Below are 19,201 nucleotides of genomic sequence, written 5' to 3'. Positions count from 1 at the left end.
ATTTATGTGAGAAGCCGCTTCTCAGGAAATGACTTTGTGACGTAACTAAATTTATTTATAAGAAATTCATGGCGTAGCCGAAATATTGTAATAAAAACGAGGATGTTTTTGCTAAGTGACGTTAGCAGGCGCTACTCGGGGGCGACTTTGCGACGTTAAGAAATTCATGGCGTAGCCGAAATATTGTAATAAAAACGAGGATGTTTTTGCTAAGTGACGTTAGCAGGCGCTACTCGGGGGCGACTTTGCGACGTTAAGAAATTCATGGCGTAGCCGAAATATTGTAATAAAAACGAGGATGTTTTTGCTAAGTGACGTTAGCAGGCGCTACTCAGGGGCAACTTTGTCACGTGATGAAATTGTTTTATAAGAAATTCATGGCGAAGCCGAGATGAGTGGTGTTTCGAAATATATCAGTGTAGGTAGCCGCCTAGTTATAATATATTTTTTGCACATGTATAAATCTTATTTTTGTATATGTATACTTATAATTTTAATATGTTTATGTATGGTTCTTATTTTAATATGTTTATGTATTAATCGCTATTTATTTCCAATTATTTTTAATCGCTATCCCGTTTATAGATTATATTTGTAACACTTAATAATACATTTTTAAAAGTATTAAATGTTATTTTTGTATTTTCCATAATGTATATTTTATATTATTAGTTCTTTTAATTTACTATATATTCTTATATTAAAAAAAAAATAATAATGCGTATTTTTCAGATGTATTTTTCTGTAGAAAGAAAGAAGAATTTTCCTGTAATAGACAATCTATGAAAATAATACACATCTAATTTCAGCTCTCAGTTGATCGAATTTCCAATCTTCTTTTTTTTCGATGGTTAAAACTCTATGAAATTCAAAGACAATAAAATTTTTGCTGTCATGTATCGATGTGCCCAGGTTTATAAGTTGCCCCGTTTTGTTGGTACTCCCCAGTTGGTGGATGAAAAGGAAAAAAAAAATAAAGAAGAAGAATAATCTGAATCTTCTAGATAATATTAATTTTGACCTTTTCTACGCGTCTGTGACCGTGCTCTATGATAATGATATATGCTAGCTCGTGTTTGTTTCCAGCGTCCCAGCTGTCGATTGTCATTTGTCATTCTAATCACAGATTAAATAGTACAAATTCTAATTTTCTCAGTTGTCAGTGGTTGTCAGTTTTAAGGTTTTAGCTGTCAATTATATTTATTACCAGTGTTAAATTTAAAAATGGACGGGACGGAAAGCTCTTATACAAAAACGGCAGATGAAAGCGACGATGACAAACATTGTTGGAATTATGCACCGGATTCTGTTATGCTTAATATCTTTGAATACTTAAATGCCAAAGACCTTCTTAATGCTGGTGGTGTCTGTCAACTTTGGTGGAGGATTAGCAGTGATGATATAATATGGAAACACCTGTTTCTCCGCGACTACCATATCAATCGAGCTATTCCAATCATGCCTGGTATGGCGCTCATTAGCCTTTTTCCAAAATGGTTTATAATTTAATACGTCTGATGTATTCCATGAATGATTATTTTTGTTTAGGAGCCCAGGGCTGGTTGGAAGAATACAAACGGATATATTATGACGTTCCGTTTGTGCAGAGCGAGTGTTTGGATGCCCACTCGCACCAAGTAGTTCACGTATCATTCTCGCACAATGGAAATATGTTTGCAACTTCTTCCAAGGATGGCAATATTATGGTACTAAATTCTTTTCAATTCATTTATTCAAATATAACATATACATTACAAACATACAAACATCAATATGTAAGTATTATAAAAAAGGAAAAAATGCATGAATGAGACTCATGTCAAAGTAGTAGGAGAATCCTACTCCCGAAAACCCCTTCAGATACATGGAACAGATCAATATCCAGAGCAATGTTGTTTGGCATAGCGGTAGCCTTCCCAACGGCAGGGTAGTCCTGTATATATCCGGAATATGAAACAATATATGCTGACGCTGTCTTAGGTAATTATCAAGAACATACAAACCGATGCTCATCATAATCTCAGGATAATCGACCATACTGCGCAACAATTGATAAAAATGTGTAGTCAAATACCTTCAAATTCCTTCTAGTCTCTAAACTATAGTAGCCAAGCATACCCTGGAGAGACTAAGTCGGGTAGAGCCGAGGATAATACCCGCACTCTCATGTAGAGATATCTCAGAAACTTTTTGTGGATTTTCTCTATCATAAGAGAGCACTTCAGTTCATGTGGCCCCCAAATCATCGAGCTACTGTCGAGTCTACTTCGCACCAAGGAGTTGTAAAGAGTTCTCAGTACGCGGGTATTTTCGAAAACCTTGGCAGACCGCAGAATCAGAACAAATCCTAACATCTTCAATGCATTACCACTGATTGTCTCTATGTGTTCATGAAATGTCAGGGTGCTCACAAATCTAACGCCCAGATCCTTAACATGAACTGCCTACGAACAGTCAGTAGTAGACGTCGAGAACCTGATGCCTTGTAAAGTAGGCAAGCGTGGTTAAGGCTCTCAGGAGGCATCTGCAGCACATGGCCAAGCCAACCGTATCGCCTCCGCTTGATGACAGTTGTCACCGGAGTTTGCTGCGTCTGTTCTTTTATTACTTCATTCCGCACAAAGTCTAACCACCGCACACCCAAGATCCTTCTGCACCACCTATTTCCAAAACTCAGTATTTTGCTGTTTTGGGCCCTAGTAAGGTGCCACGATTCGCATCCATAGAGGAGAATAGGTGTTATGCAAGCGTTATATAGGCTGCATTTAGTTTTCACTGAGTAAATATCCGATCTACAGACAGCCCTAATACTGTTGAATGTGGCGCCTGCTATTCCTAGCTGCACTCCCAGTTCTTTTTGAAAGCTGCCATTTTTCGTAACATAAACTCCCAGGTATTTAAAACTCTCGACCATTTCGATGATTTGGTTTGACAGTCGGGGGATTTTGGGCATCAAGACACGAAGTGTTACACAGTACATGGGTTTTTGCAATATTAATTTTTGAACACATTATTTATTATTTTCATATGTCCTACTGAATTTTAGTGAAATTTTGAAAATATTGGTAGATAGGGTTGTACAGTTCCCTTCCTATATTACTGTCGGCCTCGTGGTGTAATGATCAGCGCAAAAGGAAAATGCCTATCATGCGAGAGGTCTTGGGTTAGATTCCCGACATGTTTGATGTGAAATATTTTATTTAAAAGGGTATTTTCACACCAAAATATTTCATAGTCCCTGGACTGGTACATAAAGCGTAAGACTGATCATCTTACCTTCATGTAGCAAAACATGATCAAGATATGCTGCGATTGGGGTACCAATGCAGTGCTCTAAGCATCATAAGGTGCGGAAAGGGAATGATGATGATTACTGTAGCCGTGGACTGTAATAAAATTCAACTTTGATTTAGGTATGTCCGAATGCTTGCAGACTGGCTGGATTTCCTTCCTAGGGAGTTTATTCATATTTAAATTTGTCGCAACAGAAAGCAACAATTTTGAGAAAGGAATATGGAAGTCTAGGCATTTACAGGGCTTATGACCTGTCATTGGCTGGTTTAAGTGGCCACTTATCACACTGTGTAACATTCACCATTCTGCCTATGGTTGAACATCCATATTTCTTCAATTCTTCCATTTGTTGATTTTAGTGAAGTTAAAGAGCTGAAACCTTTATTGTTGTGAAGAGATTCATCTGACTGAATTATTTCACATACTAGGCAACGCCTGAAAACAATTTTCAATTTTTAAACTTCTTCTTGGACCATGTTTGAACGATTTAATTAAATGTGGATGTTCAAACACGACTGCAATACACTGAGACACTAAAACTAAATGAGCTCGGATGACGGGCGCTGTAACGCTGTCTGAAATGTCAGCAAGAAGGAGTATTAATACACGGCATAATACATCAATGTTTTGAGTACGTCCAAATGTTTGCAGACAGGCTGAATTTTCCTCCCTAGGGAGTTATTCAGATCTCATTTTAATGCAACTAAGGGAAAACATTTTTGTGAAGGAAATATAGAAATCTAGGCTTTTACAGGGCATACAACCTGTAATTAGCTGGTTTAAGTGGCCATTTTACACACTGTGTAACATTCACCATTCTGCTTATGTTTAAACATCCACATTTCCTCAACTTTTCCATCTGTTGAGTTTTGTGAAGTAAAAGAACTGAAACCTTAATCATACGGATGCGAGTCATCCGACTGAACCAACTCACATAGATGGAATTCACAGAATGGTGAATGTTACACAGTGTTTAAAGTGGCCACTTAAACCAGCCAATAACAGATCATAAGCCCTGTAAATGCCCAGACTTCCATATTCCCTTCTCAAAAATGTTTTTCCTCTGTTGCAACAAATTCAGACATGGCATAATAACCCAAAAAAACATAAAAAGAATCTGAAATACTGAAAACCTACGAACTTTATTTTTTTATACTTTATCATACTATCCTATCAATAGGAATTCATCAAGATTTGTAGCCAATCACTTAAACCAGCCAATGACAGATCATAAGCCCTGTAAATGTTTAGACTTCCATATCCCCTTTTTAAAATGTTCTCTTTTCTTTTGTAATATGTCTGTATCTTCTTTCTAGGTTTGGAACTCGAAATATCCTTGCACAATGAAATACCAACACAATATGAAAGAATTCAGTTGGAAATACACACAATTCAGTCAGTTTAATTGTTCCGATACATTATTGTTGGTGAGTGGTGTTCATTTTGGCTCGCCTCTTAGTACTTCTGGAGAAATAGCCGTATTCACACTTCAAAGTATGTAGCTTCTTCAGTCCTTACTATGGATGCCTGTTAATGGTTTTTATCTAATATTTAACCACCCGAACTAACACAACATTCAGTGGAGAGTGATGTATTTTTTTTAGTGAATGCTCATACTTTTAACCACTTAGAGCCAGTTGTTTGATCAGTACCGATGAGGAAATTCAGTGCTGGGGGAAAATGGATTTTTAAAATATTTTCTCACACGGGATAATAATTAGATGGTTAGGTGGTTATAATAAACTTTTGTTGGAGCCTCCGGTCACCCGATTACAGCCGCCCTGTATCGCTTTATCTGCCACAAGTGATGGGTGGCAGTCAGCACGTTACCAATCACCGTGTCGTAAGATAACTTTGTTGCAGAAAATATAAGATGATCTACAAACAACAAATCTAATAAAAGCGAGAGAAATATATACTTGACATCTTCAAATATTCTAATAAAACTAATTGAGGTAGTAATTACTGGGTTTATGTAAAAAAAAATTTACATAAACCCAGTAATTGCAGTGCACGAATAATAAAAGAGGCAATTGAAATACACAGACACCCAAATAATATAAATAAAGACGACGGGCTTAAATTAAACTCAACATGGTTCCCAGCACTACATACTACAAAAACTAATAGAAATGTGCCGACTGCGACACGGTACAAATTACTGATACTTAAAAACATACTTTTTTCTACAAAACACTCAGTTTACCCTGAAGATGGCTCCTGCAATGGTAGCTGAAACGTCGGAACAAATCCAACACACACTTTATCATTCAAAAAAGAAACATATTAATAACAGTGACCCTGAAAACCTTCGCACCTATTTAATTAAGGTAGGTTCGTTATAAAAGTGCTCTTTGAAGTCATCAAGATGGGTTTTGGAACTCCGGATCGAAGATCTGAGATTCAAACCCCGCTTTTATATATTATAGAGACTTATTTGTGTTTTAAAAAAAAATTTAAGTAGCATATATTTTGTTCTTGTTATGTGTGTGAAATATAACAAGAACCCTGGGTGACTGCTTTCAACTCGATGGCTGCTCCTACGTAAAGTTTCTGATTGAGGAAATCAAGTGTGCAGTAGTAGAAGTGTTTGCCTACCATTCTAGTTAGGTTAGGTACGGGGTTCTCTTTTTAAATTCCAGGAAAACAGGCAGTGTAATTTTAAAATTACAAAACTTTAAAAATCATAGTGATGATTATACGATACATAAATATTTTAGAAAAAAAAAACACTCAGTTAAGTCTTATAACTTATAACAAATAAAAAAATGAAAAAAACCACGGAAATTCCTTGTTGTTAAGAATCAGTAGAAAATAATTTTAAACTGTAAATAGGTCTCATGTGTCTTCTGCTGAAAATAGCCCACTGAGGAATAAAGTACATATGTAAAATGTATATAAAATAATTGTTTGAAATAATATCCTTTTTTCTATTAAAAAAGTTATACCTTTTGAAATTTTTACATACTAATGATCAAACAATTGGGCCTTAATTCTCGGGTTTCTCTAAAGTCTACAATATTTCTCACCAATTAAAAATAAAATGATTCAGTATATTGAATGATAAAATTTCCCCATTCAAACATGAATTTGTAACTTTCAAAATTAAAAATTTACCCTAAATAAAAGAATACACTATCTTTCCCTTCTTAATGTTTTCATAAACAAGTCGGAAGACCAGTTCAGTTCACTCACCAGACCATGGAACACAATAGAAAACTACAAATGGAGACTCGCGACTGTCTCTCAGAAGTTTAACTATATTCACCTTGCAAATGTATATTTTTATGTAATTACCTACCCTGCTAGAAGCATCTGTATCAAGGCAGAAATCTCTTTTTTTTGTTAATCAGTACCACTGTTAGTATTTTTTTATTAATTAATATAGCTACATGAAATGATACATGTTTTTTTTTTCTATTCAGTCTACTTTTATATTTAGTTAATCCAAAAAATTTAACTTTCCAAAAAAGAGACTAGCTCTTGTGCTTGGAGAGTGGCTTACACAATTTTTGGAGAGTGGTTTAGAAATTGTATTATATTTATATAAGAACGCAAATATTTTATTTTTAGGGCCATCTTTAACGAGTTGTAAATAACTCACTATTAGAAAATGGAAATAAAGTTGGAGTAGAGTGGGATTCGAACCACGGACCATCGGTCCGTGAGTCCGAGACACTAGCGACAGGACCTCAACCCGATTAAACAAGTATTTAAATTTTGGAGGCATTTACAATAAATAAATAACTGCTAAAAATGGAACTGATCAAGTTGTGGTAGAGCAAAGCTTAAATCTCGAATCTGCAAGTCCACGACAATAGCTAGGGACCACAACCGGGTTCGAAAGTAGTTCTGTTTTATTTTGTGTTAGTGCTTGGTTTGTTTGTGTTCATAATTAACCTTTACTACTTTCGTACTACGTTCAATTTTTTCAGATGAATTTCTACTGCAATGCAGAGTTGTGAACAAGCCTTACGATGTGTTCGGTTGTTGGATCGGAGAGCACCATCTGATATCCGGAGAGCTTCATTGGTTGGGTCATTTGACCAGTTCTAGTATTCTGTGGGTGAACAAAGCATCTCAGGAGCCAGACTCGGAGCACACGCCCATTATAGCGCCTCTTTACAGATTCTACAATGCGAATGCTAGCAGTGTGAGGTAATAACCGATCGCCAAACTCATGAATCAGAACAGCCGAAGATCAACAATTATGATTTATTTTGAGACCTTTTTATTATTTATTTTACACATTTTAAAGAAACTTGGCCGTACAATGAAATGCTCTAATTTTTTCAAATTCCCCATGGCACTTAAACTTCCCATTGAAAGTTGTGAATGTTCTACAATTAATTATATAAAGCCATAACTCATAAACATGTCATTTCATTTTGTTTGGCAAATTTTTCAATTCAAAATTAGTGTATTTAAGTATTACCTTGTCTATTCTGCCATCATAAGAAAGAAGGATTTTTTTCATAAACAAAAAAACAGAGAAAATAAATATTTTGTAACTCGGAAATTTAAAAATTTGCCGTGTGACAAATACTACAAAAATTAAGTATATTATTATGCGACAGTTTGTATTATGGTTTGCCCTGACGGAATATAAATATTTATTTTAACAAATTCTAAATAAATTTTACATTATATATTTTAAAATTAACATTTTCATTTTCTCTTTAGTAAAAAAAATATCAGAAAATATGTTATACTGCAATGAAAAGACGTTTCTGCCTAAAAACACCCTTTTTATTTAATTAAGTAAATGTCTTTCTTTCTACTCAACTAACTAAAATAGACGTTACTGGCCATTTATTGCTTTTCAAACTAGTAACGCCGACCTAATAATCAATTAACTTCGAAATTACCAGCAGATCTTAAATTTAATTGAATACGATGAGGTACATTAATTTCAGATGTTTTTAAAAACGGAATAGAAGAAAAAATAAGTATTTTAATCAGTCTTTTATAATTATATAAGTCAGAACAGCCTTTTATATTTAGTAATATTTGAGACTTTTTGCAGTTAAATCTCATTTATTAGTGAAAATAATAGGGTTGTGGTTATTTTAGGAAGACGATTCAAGTACCAGTAGATGCGTATTTTTTTCTTGATTCTGAATATGTATTTAAATCATTTTCGAAAACATGTTAGATGCGTCTTAGGACTTATTCTTTCTTAGGACGGCAGAATTATTTCCATAAAAAAATTACTGTGATGAACTTCCACCGATCATTTTTACTAACAAACTCGAAATAAAGAGGCTTTTGGACAAAGCACTGGCCATCAAACCACAAGGCGGATAAACAATGAAAAGGTGTAGGAGGTGTGTTCAGAAAATAACGGGAATTTTTTAATTTCGCGTGTTTGGAGAGTTCGATTGTCTATTTATTTTTATTATATTGGTATACATGCCCCTGAAGTATGCTAAACTTTTTTTTTTTAGGTGTTGAATTAGATGAATCTCACCCGCATACTTGTAAGTCCTCTTTTAGAATGTGCCTCCGTGATCTGGTCTCCCTTCTATGTAGGCCGGATAAATCATATTGAATCAGTGCAACATCGTTTGCTAAGAAAAGTAGCATGGCCAATCATCCATGCTCGAGAGGGGAGACTACACTTACAGAGAAATGGAGTCAAGTCTACAAAAACGTAGAAATAACATTGACTCCATATTTATGTTTAATTTACTGAATGGCTTAATTGATGTACCATCGTTACTGGAACAAGTGGCATTCAATGTTCCGATCCGTCGGTTGTGAAATAACAATGTGCTGTTCCTTGATCAACACAGCATAAACTATGGCTTGCACACACCAATGTCCCGATTGTGTCGTATTGTAAACTCGAGACAAGATCTGGACTTTTTTGGTGTAAGTCTCTTTATAGATTTAAAAAATCACTAAGATTGACCGGATCTTGTCTTGAGGTCGTATTTTTTTTTGTCCACTTTTAATTTTACTTAGTTGTATTTTATTTGATTAGTACCTGTATTTATTATAAGAAATTCTTTTTACCATTGTTGGAATAGACTGCATAAGTCCGTCAATAAATAAATAAATAAAGGTTTCAGTTCTTTTACTTCACAAATATCAACAGATGAAAGAATTGAAGGAATATGGATGTTCAAATATGGGCAGAATGGTTAATGTTACACAGGGTGTAAAGTGGCTACTTAAACCAGCCAATGACATGTCATAAGCCCTGTAGATGCCTACACTTCCATATTACTGTTGTAATATATTGTTAATGAAAGTATATGAATTCTTATTTTCAGATCGGTATTGATAAGCGAGTGTAAATGGTTTGAAGAGGATTATGACCAAGCGGACAAACAAAAATTGAAATGCTCAACGATGGATTTGTCATCAATAAGAATAAATGAACATCTCAGCACCATCACATACAAGCAAGAATATCGATCACGTGGCGATATCTGTGTGGAATCTGTCGATGAAGTAAGTTTTAGTTTTATCGAATTTAGAACTGGATTTTACCCACTCATTGTTATTCTTTGAAATGAAGGTCAGTGCTGTACGAGCTCCTGACATCACTGCGACCTGTGCGAATCTATTGTGAGAGGTACCCGCTAATTAGTTCTCACCCTCCGAGCCCAGGTCTTTAGAGAGCCTGGCTACTGTGCGGAGGGCGATAGTTCTCATTTTGCTGAATCTTTATTCTGGGTTCTGGCACCTTTATTGTCTGAACTTCTGTCGCGGCAGTCATGATCAGATCAGACCTTGTGCTCAGGAAGGAGGGGCACTTGACGATTACACGACACAGAAGATTTAATGGGTTATTGATCGCAAAAATAACTTATTTGCGATCGCGGTGAGAATATAAAAGGCACACGTACACACGATCAGTTCAGTTGTTATTATGGGGCCGGGACAATAATTGGTACCCATGGTAGGCAATTGCAACATTTTAACCAGGGCCCAGTAGGTATCAAATAAATTTGAACGCCTCATCCTCATCCTAGTAAATGTGCTATGTGTGTGTACACATAGAGTAAATGTGGCGTAACCAGTGTATTGTAGGTGTTTCCTCATCTGCAATGCAGAACCTACATTTAGAAGTTTCAGAAAAGTTCTGACTCTCGCTTGATTTTCGGTCCCAGTCCCTAGGGAGTCATCGAAATTGAGGAAACAGAGATAAAGACCATTTTTGATAAGGGAATGTTTGATTTCGGTGAGATCACAAAAATGTACATTTACTCGAGCCTGGGTGTTTTGTGCTTTCATTTTCCAATTCACCACCGTAAAAGGGCCATTCGACCTGTTGTAGTGCAAAAATAAATTAAGTTTTTTTATTGTTTCATTATCATATTATTTCACTCCCCATTATTGTCCACAATAATGTTTATTTTATTTTTATCTTATAAATTTATTGCATAAAATAAGTATACATATTTAATAACAGGGAATCTATATAAAACTAGTGAATAGAAAATGAAAACGGAGTGTTCTCTGTTTAGGATAGTCTCCATGTAACATGGCTCATCCTGTTCTAAGATGGACATTTTTTATCTTTTAAAGCATAAGTAGTTCTATACTAATATAACAATAACAACAAAAAAAAACTAAAACTACTTAATTATAAATGCCTAGCTAATCAAATGTAAGATATTAATGATTGTTATTATACAAATATAAAGTATATATATGTGCCAAGAATACATGTTACTTAAACATAAATGATTTATTTATTTGACACTTTATATACATATACATATAAGGGTGGGCATATTGCCTTAAGGCAATTTCTTCCTACCTACTAATAAAGTATTATGTTTATTAATCTATATATACTTTTTTTTTAAATCTCTCGCTACACTATTTATATGTGCAGCTATTTTAATTTTAAAATTTGTTTTACATTTTGAGTCTTTTATATTTGGCATTAAATCATTATATATTTTTGGAGCAATTACATTATATTGCTTTTTACCAAAGGCGGTTGATACAAATGGGACAATACAGTTAATTTGTATTGCTAAACGAGTGTTAATATTTTGTTGGGTTCTTTTGACCTCACTTAATTTATCATAAAATTTAAGTAGTATGCACCTCACAAACAATTTTCTTACATCCAATATCTTAAACTCAGCTAATAAATCTTCCGTTGGATACCTGGAGGGTTGTTTGAGAATGATCTCCGTGATACATTTTTGTGCTATTTTCACTGGTTCTAGAATTAAACAAGAGCAACCTCCCCAAGCTATATTGCGATATGATAGTTTGCTTCTTATGTTTAAATTATTTGAGTTTGTTGCCCCGAATATAAAAAAGAAAGGTTGAAAACTGTTTATATATATAAACAATTTACAGATATCGAGCGAATCAGGTTCAGGAAGCAGCGGCTCGACTCAAGATGACGAATTGAAAAACAAACTGCTGATATTTACAACAGGAACTGACACATATATACCGCATCAAATCGGGTTCAAGAGGATCGACAGGGTTGACTTCCCACATCGCCTAGCCCCAGGCCCTTCTATCAAGGAAAGGATAGCAGCGAGAGAGAGGGAGAGAGAGAGGGAACGAGAGAGGAATATCGACGGAGTAGACCAGCCGGATTGGGCAGATTTCGACTCTGTCAAAGACAAATTTGATATGCCAGACAAAGTTATAGATCTTCAAGGCCATATTATTGGAATGGCCCTTTCCCCTGATCACAAGTATGTATATTATACAGTTTCCAACTGATAAGAGGTTACCTCGAGAACTCGGCCATTTTGGAGAGAATCAATTCTTATGTTCCTAATGGATAATTCCGACAGCGTCAGCACCTCAGAGTAATGATGCGCCAAGCTATAGAGGAGTGCAAACGTAAAAAAACCATTCTATGACTATTGGGAATTAAGTTAGCTACAGTTCGCAGCAAAACAATAGGCCGTACTCGGGTCGAGAATTGCCAAATGGATATTAATTTGCATTGTAAATACTTTTATATATGTATCTGTGTATTTATTATCGCAGGGTTATTCCAATTTATTTTTCTATAATTCGTCTATATTTATTTTATAAAACTGAAAATATATGTTTGTGTTTATTTTTTTATTTATTTATTCATTTTATTCACAATATACTTGTGTTACATTTATTGAGACGTAAATCCCAACTCCATGGAACCAAAGTCCTGAGTTGAGTTTGTTTGTTTGTCCGTTACATCCCCGAAACGGCGAGTCGTAGCGGCCTGAAATTTAGACACATAATTTTTAATGCGATTTCAAGGTTAACATTGCTATTTTCGAGTAAAATTTTAATCGGCCTCTACTCGATAAAGACTCAAACTTTATAAGAGAAAAAATAATATCTGAAGTAAATATGTTGATATAAGGAAAGTTTTTAAGCAAAATAATACACGTGTCGGGACAATAAATGCCAAAAATCAATGTAAATCATGGGAAAATATTCGAAATCAATTACCCGTGAAAACTGTCTCCTTTAACACCACGCTCCTACTGCTGCAACCAAACATACTGCAATTCGCCAGAGTCGATTTTTATTTATTATAACGTAAATATCCAAGTTATTCACAAACAAAGCTAAGCTTAGCTTACAAAACCATCCGATCAAACCATTATGTTTATGTTATCAAATAAAACAAAATGGCCACCAACAAACCAACATCGCTTGCCTTCTATGAAACATAGGGCTTCTCTATAGGTTACGCATTATTACTCTGAGATAATAACTAAGAAAAAACCTTGATTAACTCATTTTCTTTTTTTTAGGTATTTGTACGTAAACAGTCACCCATGGCCTGCGGATTCTACGATAGAGAACCCGTTATTTCCGCCCTCAATCGCCTCCCACATCGACATTCACGTTATTGACTTGACGAGTTTGATGCCCGTTGGAAACATGCTGAGAGATCACCAAACTTACTCTTCTAACATTAAATGCTTTTTCAAGTTTCTAGATGTGTCAGATAGATATGTTGCGAGGTAAATTCGATATTAAATGTTTGTATATAACCACTTACCGACTTTTATATGTCTACCGGTTTCGAGACGTACCCGTCTCTTCGTCGGGACACCGATTAAACTGACACGCAAAACCCACTACGCACCTTCACCATAATAGGGATATATCACATAAAAATATATGAAATGGATTAAAAATAATTCATTGTATTTTCAAAATCAATAAGCATATTGTGGAGAAATGTTTTCATACATAACTTTAAAAATTAAACAATAAAAAAATGTGTCACTAGAAAAACGCGACATGTTTGCCATTGATAATTGTACCTAGTTATGTAGAAAGTGTCTAACCCTCAAAATGCTAAAAATGAGTAATGCCGGTTTCGATAGCATACTACGATATCTTTATGTGCTGAAAACATCCAAACTTCAAGTGCTATACTTTTTTGCTATTCTCTCAAAGAAATTTCTAACACACATCACGGCTATCACTGTTATATTGACTTTAAAAACGTCCAAGTGGTTTGACTGTTTTCTGCGGCTCTTCTTTTAGTTTTTATTTGATTACTTTATCAGCACATAAAGATATAATGGGCTTTCGAAATCGGCATTAAACTATTTTTTAGCATTTTGAGGGTTGGACGCGTTCTGCATAACTACGCCCAATTGTATCGTCAAGATTCGTGACGATATTCTAAATAAATAAAAACGGTTTGGACCAAAGTTTAAATTTAACATGAATTGTGACGTATTAGGGGCGTGGCCTGCGCAATGGCCGTTGTAGCGGGAATTCAAAATTACAAATTTAAAAATATTTTTTATGAAGTAGTAAAAAAAATATTTTTTTACTCGACAGTATTTTATAGACCCTTATTACTTTAAAAAAGTATTGAAAAAAAACATGATATTTTCCTATTGCACAAAAATATGAAATGCCGATTTGAAACCACATGCTTTTAGTAGGCAATCCTTGCATGCACTGATTATAGTTTATGAAAATGCTTGATGTTGTGGGAGAAATAGTTGAAAAAAGAGGGAGGGGATGAAGGGAGGAGCATGAGTTTACTAGGTTTAAGTGACCATTTCAATGGAACAGCCCTTAATAGGCTATATTAATTTTATTTATTCATTTTTTGCCATTAGAAACAAAGATTAATAATAAAAAATAATGTGACCTCAAAAATAATTTTACCCTTGCCAAGGACACTTAAAAATATATATTTTTTTTAAATATTTTTACATGTGAGAATAAACAAAGAAGACTTAATGTGCAAAGATAATTAACAAAATATTCAGACAGTTATAGTTTATATTTTATTTATGCACACCCATATTATTTATATTATAAAACGTATAATAAAAGAACCAAAACATAACATAAATCATACATTTGTGGAGCAGTTAATTCAATATTGGTTTGGGCGAGTGAGAAAATGTTTCATTTTTTATTTTAAAGATTAACCCGCTATGCCTCTATATAGAGGCTTGTCAGCAGGTGGAAAAGAAGGGATATGGAAGGAGGTTATTAAAAATACACCACAACACGCAGACCAATTGAGGAAAAATCTTTCTTGAATATTTTCCTTTCAACTGGCGGGAATCAAACCCGCGACGCCAGTTTCACAGTTGGCCGTCTAACCAACTGCGCCACGGCGCCTGTCAAGGCTACTACTTTTACTTCTGCCCAGCTCCACTATCCATTTTTTATAGCCTTTTTGTACATTTTCTCATTTCTAATTGTTTTAATGGACAGTGGAAGTAGGAAAAAGATTTTAATTGCACAATACTCAAAATACCTTTGTCCGAAAGTGGTATTTGAAAGGTTGTTTGATTATTGGTTTAATGGACATTATTTTTCAAAGCCTTTTTAATGTGAAATTGTATTTACACAACAAAAATTTCGCAAGGGTTGCCTACTTAATGCATGTGGTTTCAAATCGGCCGGTTAGTTTTATATTTTTGTGCAACAACTATGGTGACGGTGTATAGTGGGTTTTGCATGTTAGTTTAATTGGTGTTCTGATGAAACCGGTAAAAAAAAGTCCAAAAATTTTTATGTATCGTATTATCAGTGCTACGACATTCTTTAAGTTTAGTAATTTTGAAATTATGCCCGTGACGTCACGAATTCAAGTCTGTGAGTTTTCCTGACATTTACAAGGAAAACCCCGTACCTGTCGAAATCCGCTAGATGTTGAAAACATGGCTACCCGGAAGTCGAAAAAATATCACAATACGTAAGAATGCGTAATTGATTGGTTATTTATTGTTGAACTGAACCTGAGAGGTTTTTTTTTTTTTTTTTAAATAAAATGGCGTTGCACATTAACCTGTGACGTTTCATCGTATGTAATTTGTTCATATTTATTAAAAAGATTTTTATGATTTTATTCATACATTTTTCAGAAACTTCGTTGATCAATTGAATACTCTAATTTGTACCGGGTCTAAGAAAACATTTTTTGTAACCAATTTAACAGAAATCTTCTAATATACCATTTACTGTTGTTCAAAATTGTTTAAACTTCTTTATTAAGGTTTTTTTTTTCCTTTCTTTTCTTGATTTTATTTATAAGTACAAAATATTTATCTTTATATTTTTTTTGTCATTATATATTTTTATACATAAATATATACTATTTACCTAAGTATTAGTTTTAAATAATAATACATGTAGTTTCATGTATGGAAGCGAAGCATGGAGTTGGAAAAAAAGGGACGAAAGTAGACTGAATGCTGTTGAAATGCGATCCCTCAGGCGAATGTGCGGAAAAACAATGTATGATAGGTGCCCTAATGTCGAAATTAGAGCAGAATGCAAGGCTGAGTTAAGCATTATCGACAAAATTAAGAAAGGTCTTTTGCGATGGTTCGGTCATGTGGAGCGAATGAAAGATGAAAGAACGGCTAAAAAGATTTATGATGCGAATGTGTCTGGTTGTAGAAGTCGAGGAAGGCCGAGAAAGACATGGCATGATCAAGTACAACAAATTCTTGAAAGTGGTCATGTGAAAAGTCGGAATAATCGACGTGCGTGCATGAGAAGATGTATGAATGTGAAGGACGCAAAGGAAGTGTGCCAGGACAGAGTGGTGTGGCGTTCTATCCTCTCTGCCTACCCCTCTGGGGAAATGGCGTGATGGTTAGTTAGTTAGTTAGTTACATGTAGTTTTATTTTTTTTATCGTTAAGTGTTATTAAAAATTGTTTTCTTAGTTTTTTTTAACTGGTTCAAAGTATTTCTAATAACAAACTATCATTTTATCCATAATTTTATAACCGGCAATAATTTTTTTATATTGTTTATCTTTTTAGACATTCTTAATTTGTAAATTAATAATGTTTTTTTTAATGCTCTGTATTCCTTATAATTATACTTACACGTATGTATATTTAACTGTATTTGTAACTAATATGTAAAAAGCACTAAGTGCCGTTAATTTCAATAAATTAAAATAAAATATGAAATGTATTTAACTGCCATCGGCTTTGTTTTTCAGTGGAGCTGAAAATGGCACTGCGTACATATGGGACAGATATTATGGAATACGTATCACTCTACTGCCGCATTCACATTGTGTAAACGCAATAGCCTTCAACCCGACCAACCCACACATGTGCGTCACTACATGTGACGACTGCTCTATACGAGTAAGGCATTTTTTGTTCCTACCTAAGATGCGACGAAAAATAGTTTCTCATTCAATGCTTGAATTTGTGCTTTGAAATTCTAGATCTTTCAGTAATACTACTGCAATATGCACATTGTACGATACACTTGTCCGCAGCATACTAGAATACGGTTCCATCGTTTAGGACCCTTCTGAGTGGAATCGCATCCTTGGAATACAGAAGGTTCAAAAGCGATACTTGTATCTTAAAGAATATAATTATTATGTTATCACAGGAATGGCCCACACTCAGACGATGAAGTCTTTTGGAATAGAGATGGTTCAAAAGAGCTATGAAGTCTTTTGGAATAGAGAAAGTTCAAAAGCGATACTTGTATCTTAAAGAATATAATTATTATGTTATGAAAGGAATGGCCTACGCTCATACGCTGAAGTCTTTGTGGGAATTTTTTCCATATTACAGTATAGCTTAATTTTAAGATGTATTTTTTAGAGTACTTTTGTCATGAAAATTCTATGTAAATATATGTGTGGAAAAATAAACAAATATTTTTTTCATTTGTAGGTTTGGAGATCTCGATCATCATCAAAGAACCTTCGAATAAGCGGCAGAGGTCAGCCTGAAGGAGTCACATATCGCGGGAACAGTTATTGTTGTTCTTGACACCATAAATAAATTTCAAACCCCATTTTAAAATTATTATTTATTACCGATTTATGTTGTGCCTTTATATATGTTGACTTTAAAGTATTATGTGTTTTAAGAAAATTATATTTATTAACAAAATTTTGAAGTTTTTACAGTAGATTATAAATAAAAGAACAAATACATAAATGTACGCAGTAAAAATATGTAAATAAAACATATTATCATTTGGCGGCCTCCGTGGTGTAGTGGTCAAGACGCTTGACTCACACACGAAAGGTTCCGGGTTCGATTCCCGGTGGGAACACAAAAAATAAAAATGTGATTTTTCTCAAGCCTGGGTGTTCTGTGATGTAATTCACCACTGTAATTGGGCCTCCTGGCCCCCTGTGGTGCAAAAAAAATAAATTAGAGTGAGCACTATTTTTTAATGCGCTGCCAGTACAACTTCTGAAATAGTGAAATGTTGTGTCGTTTTGCATTTTTTTTCATTGGTAGATCAATATATAACAACAATTGACTTTCACAAGGATATTAATATAGGATGCTAAGGGTAGGAGGGGGGGGGGGGTATAGACATGTGCAATTTTGTGTAAGTACATTTTAAATGTAGTAGCTTGTAAAAACATAAAATCATAGTCTTAACGAATCATTATTTTTCATCAAGAAAAGTTAAACTGGGCTACAAAAACCAAATAGAAAAGAGAAGTATCTATGATGAAATCAAGCAAGAGTGTAAATGCAAGTACAATTGATAATATTAAGAAAGTGTCTGAGATGGTTTGGTCATGTAGAATGAATGGATGACGAAAAAATGGTAAAACAAGTATATACGGCGAAAATGAACGGTAACGTGAGACAAAGACGACCATGAAAGACGTGGCATGATCAGATAAACCAAAATCTTAAGTCTGGGCCTCTATTCTGAACCACTCTCGGGGCACGAAAAAACAGTTTTTCTCGTGTATTTTGTAGGCACATACACGAGATAATACGGCCACGAGAGCGTTTGGAATACCAGCCCTGGTCGTGTCAAAAGCAGACAGAACCGAAGGGCATATATGACAAGATGTATGAATGTGGAAGAAGCTAGGAATGTATGCCAGGATAGACGTGTGTGGCGGTTCATTCTCTCTGCCTACCCTTACTGATATGGCATGATGGTAGTAGTAGTAGATGTATCTATTAAATAATGCAAGAGTTTGGCAAAGGTATTTAATTTTTTATATATTTTATTTGAAATTAATTTATAAACCCTTACAGATTACATCTTTACACACATTATAAAATTCATATTCTAATGTTAATGATAATACTTTTAACATCTTTTGTAAAGGTTGCCTAGTCTTTTGTTTAGTTTTACACGGTAGTTTATTGTACAATTTCAGTCCCTGGTTTATTAGTCCCAACTGTCCTTGTCGGCCTCGTGGTGTAGTGGTCAGCATATTTGCCTCCAAGAGGTCTCAGCATCGATTACCGACATGGTTGATGTGAAATATTTATTTTAAAGAGGTAGGACTGATCATTTTACTTTCATGTTACAAAAATGATCAAGACACACAGCGATTGGTGTACCAATGCAGTGCCCTATGCATTATTAGGTGCGGAAAGGGGATGATGATGATGTCCTTTCTCGTTTTATAATGATGTAAGTGATATTGTAATATATATCATACCAATATACTTTTTAAAAATATT

The 19,201-nt window shown here is 34.5% G+C and overlaps 1 protein-coding gene across 2 annotated transcripts; it reads left to right on the top strand.

Annotated features, from left to right (window-relative positions):
- The first annotated feature begins 873 nt into the window (after positions 1-873).
- Positions 874-17,554, top strand: Fbw5 (F-box and WD repeat domain containing 5). Of its 2 annotated transcripts, none has more exons than XM_088240733.1 (9): positions 874-1,465; positions 1,549-1,706; positions 4,611-4,788; positions 7,230-7,452; positions 9,573-9,753; positions 11,626-11,975; positions 13,035-13,247; positions 16,726-16,876; positions 17,423-17,554. In XM_088240733.1, exons 1-9 carry the CDS (start codon positions 1,225-1,227, stop codon positions 17,519-17,521), a joined length of 1,794 nt encoding a protein of 597 aa, XP_088096859.1. In that variant the 5' UTR covers positions 874-1,224; the 3' UTR covers positions 17,522-17,554. The 2 variants fall into 2 exon arrangements, with proteins under 2 accessions (XP_088096859.1, XP_088096866.1); XM_088240740.1 differs by having other exon boundaries at positions 892-1,465; positions 4,611-4,721.
- Positions 17,555-19,201: the final 1,647 nt, after the last annotated feature.

Source organism: Micrasema longulum, unplaced genomic scaffold (assembly GCF_059751315.1).
Source record: "Micrasema longulum isolate JH-2025_06_02 unplaced genomic scaffold, ASM5975131v1 h1tg000126l, whole genome shotgun sequence".
NCBI lineage: Eukaryota > Metazoa > Arthropoda > Insecta > Trichoptera > Brachycentridae > Micrasema > Micrasema longulum.
This window is presented reverse-complemented; position numbering and strand designations above follow the sequence as displayed.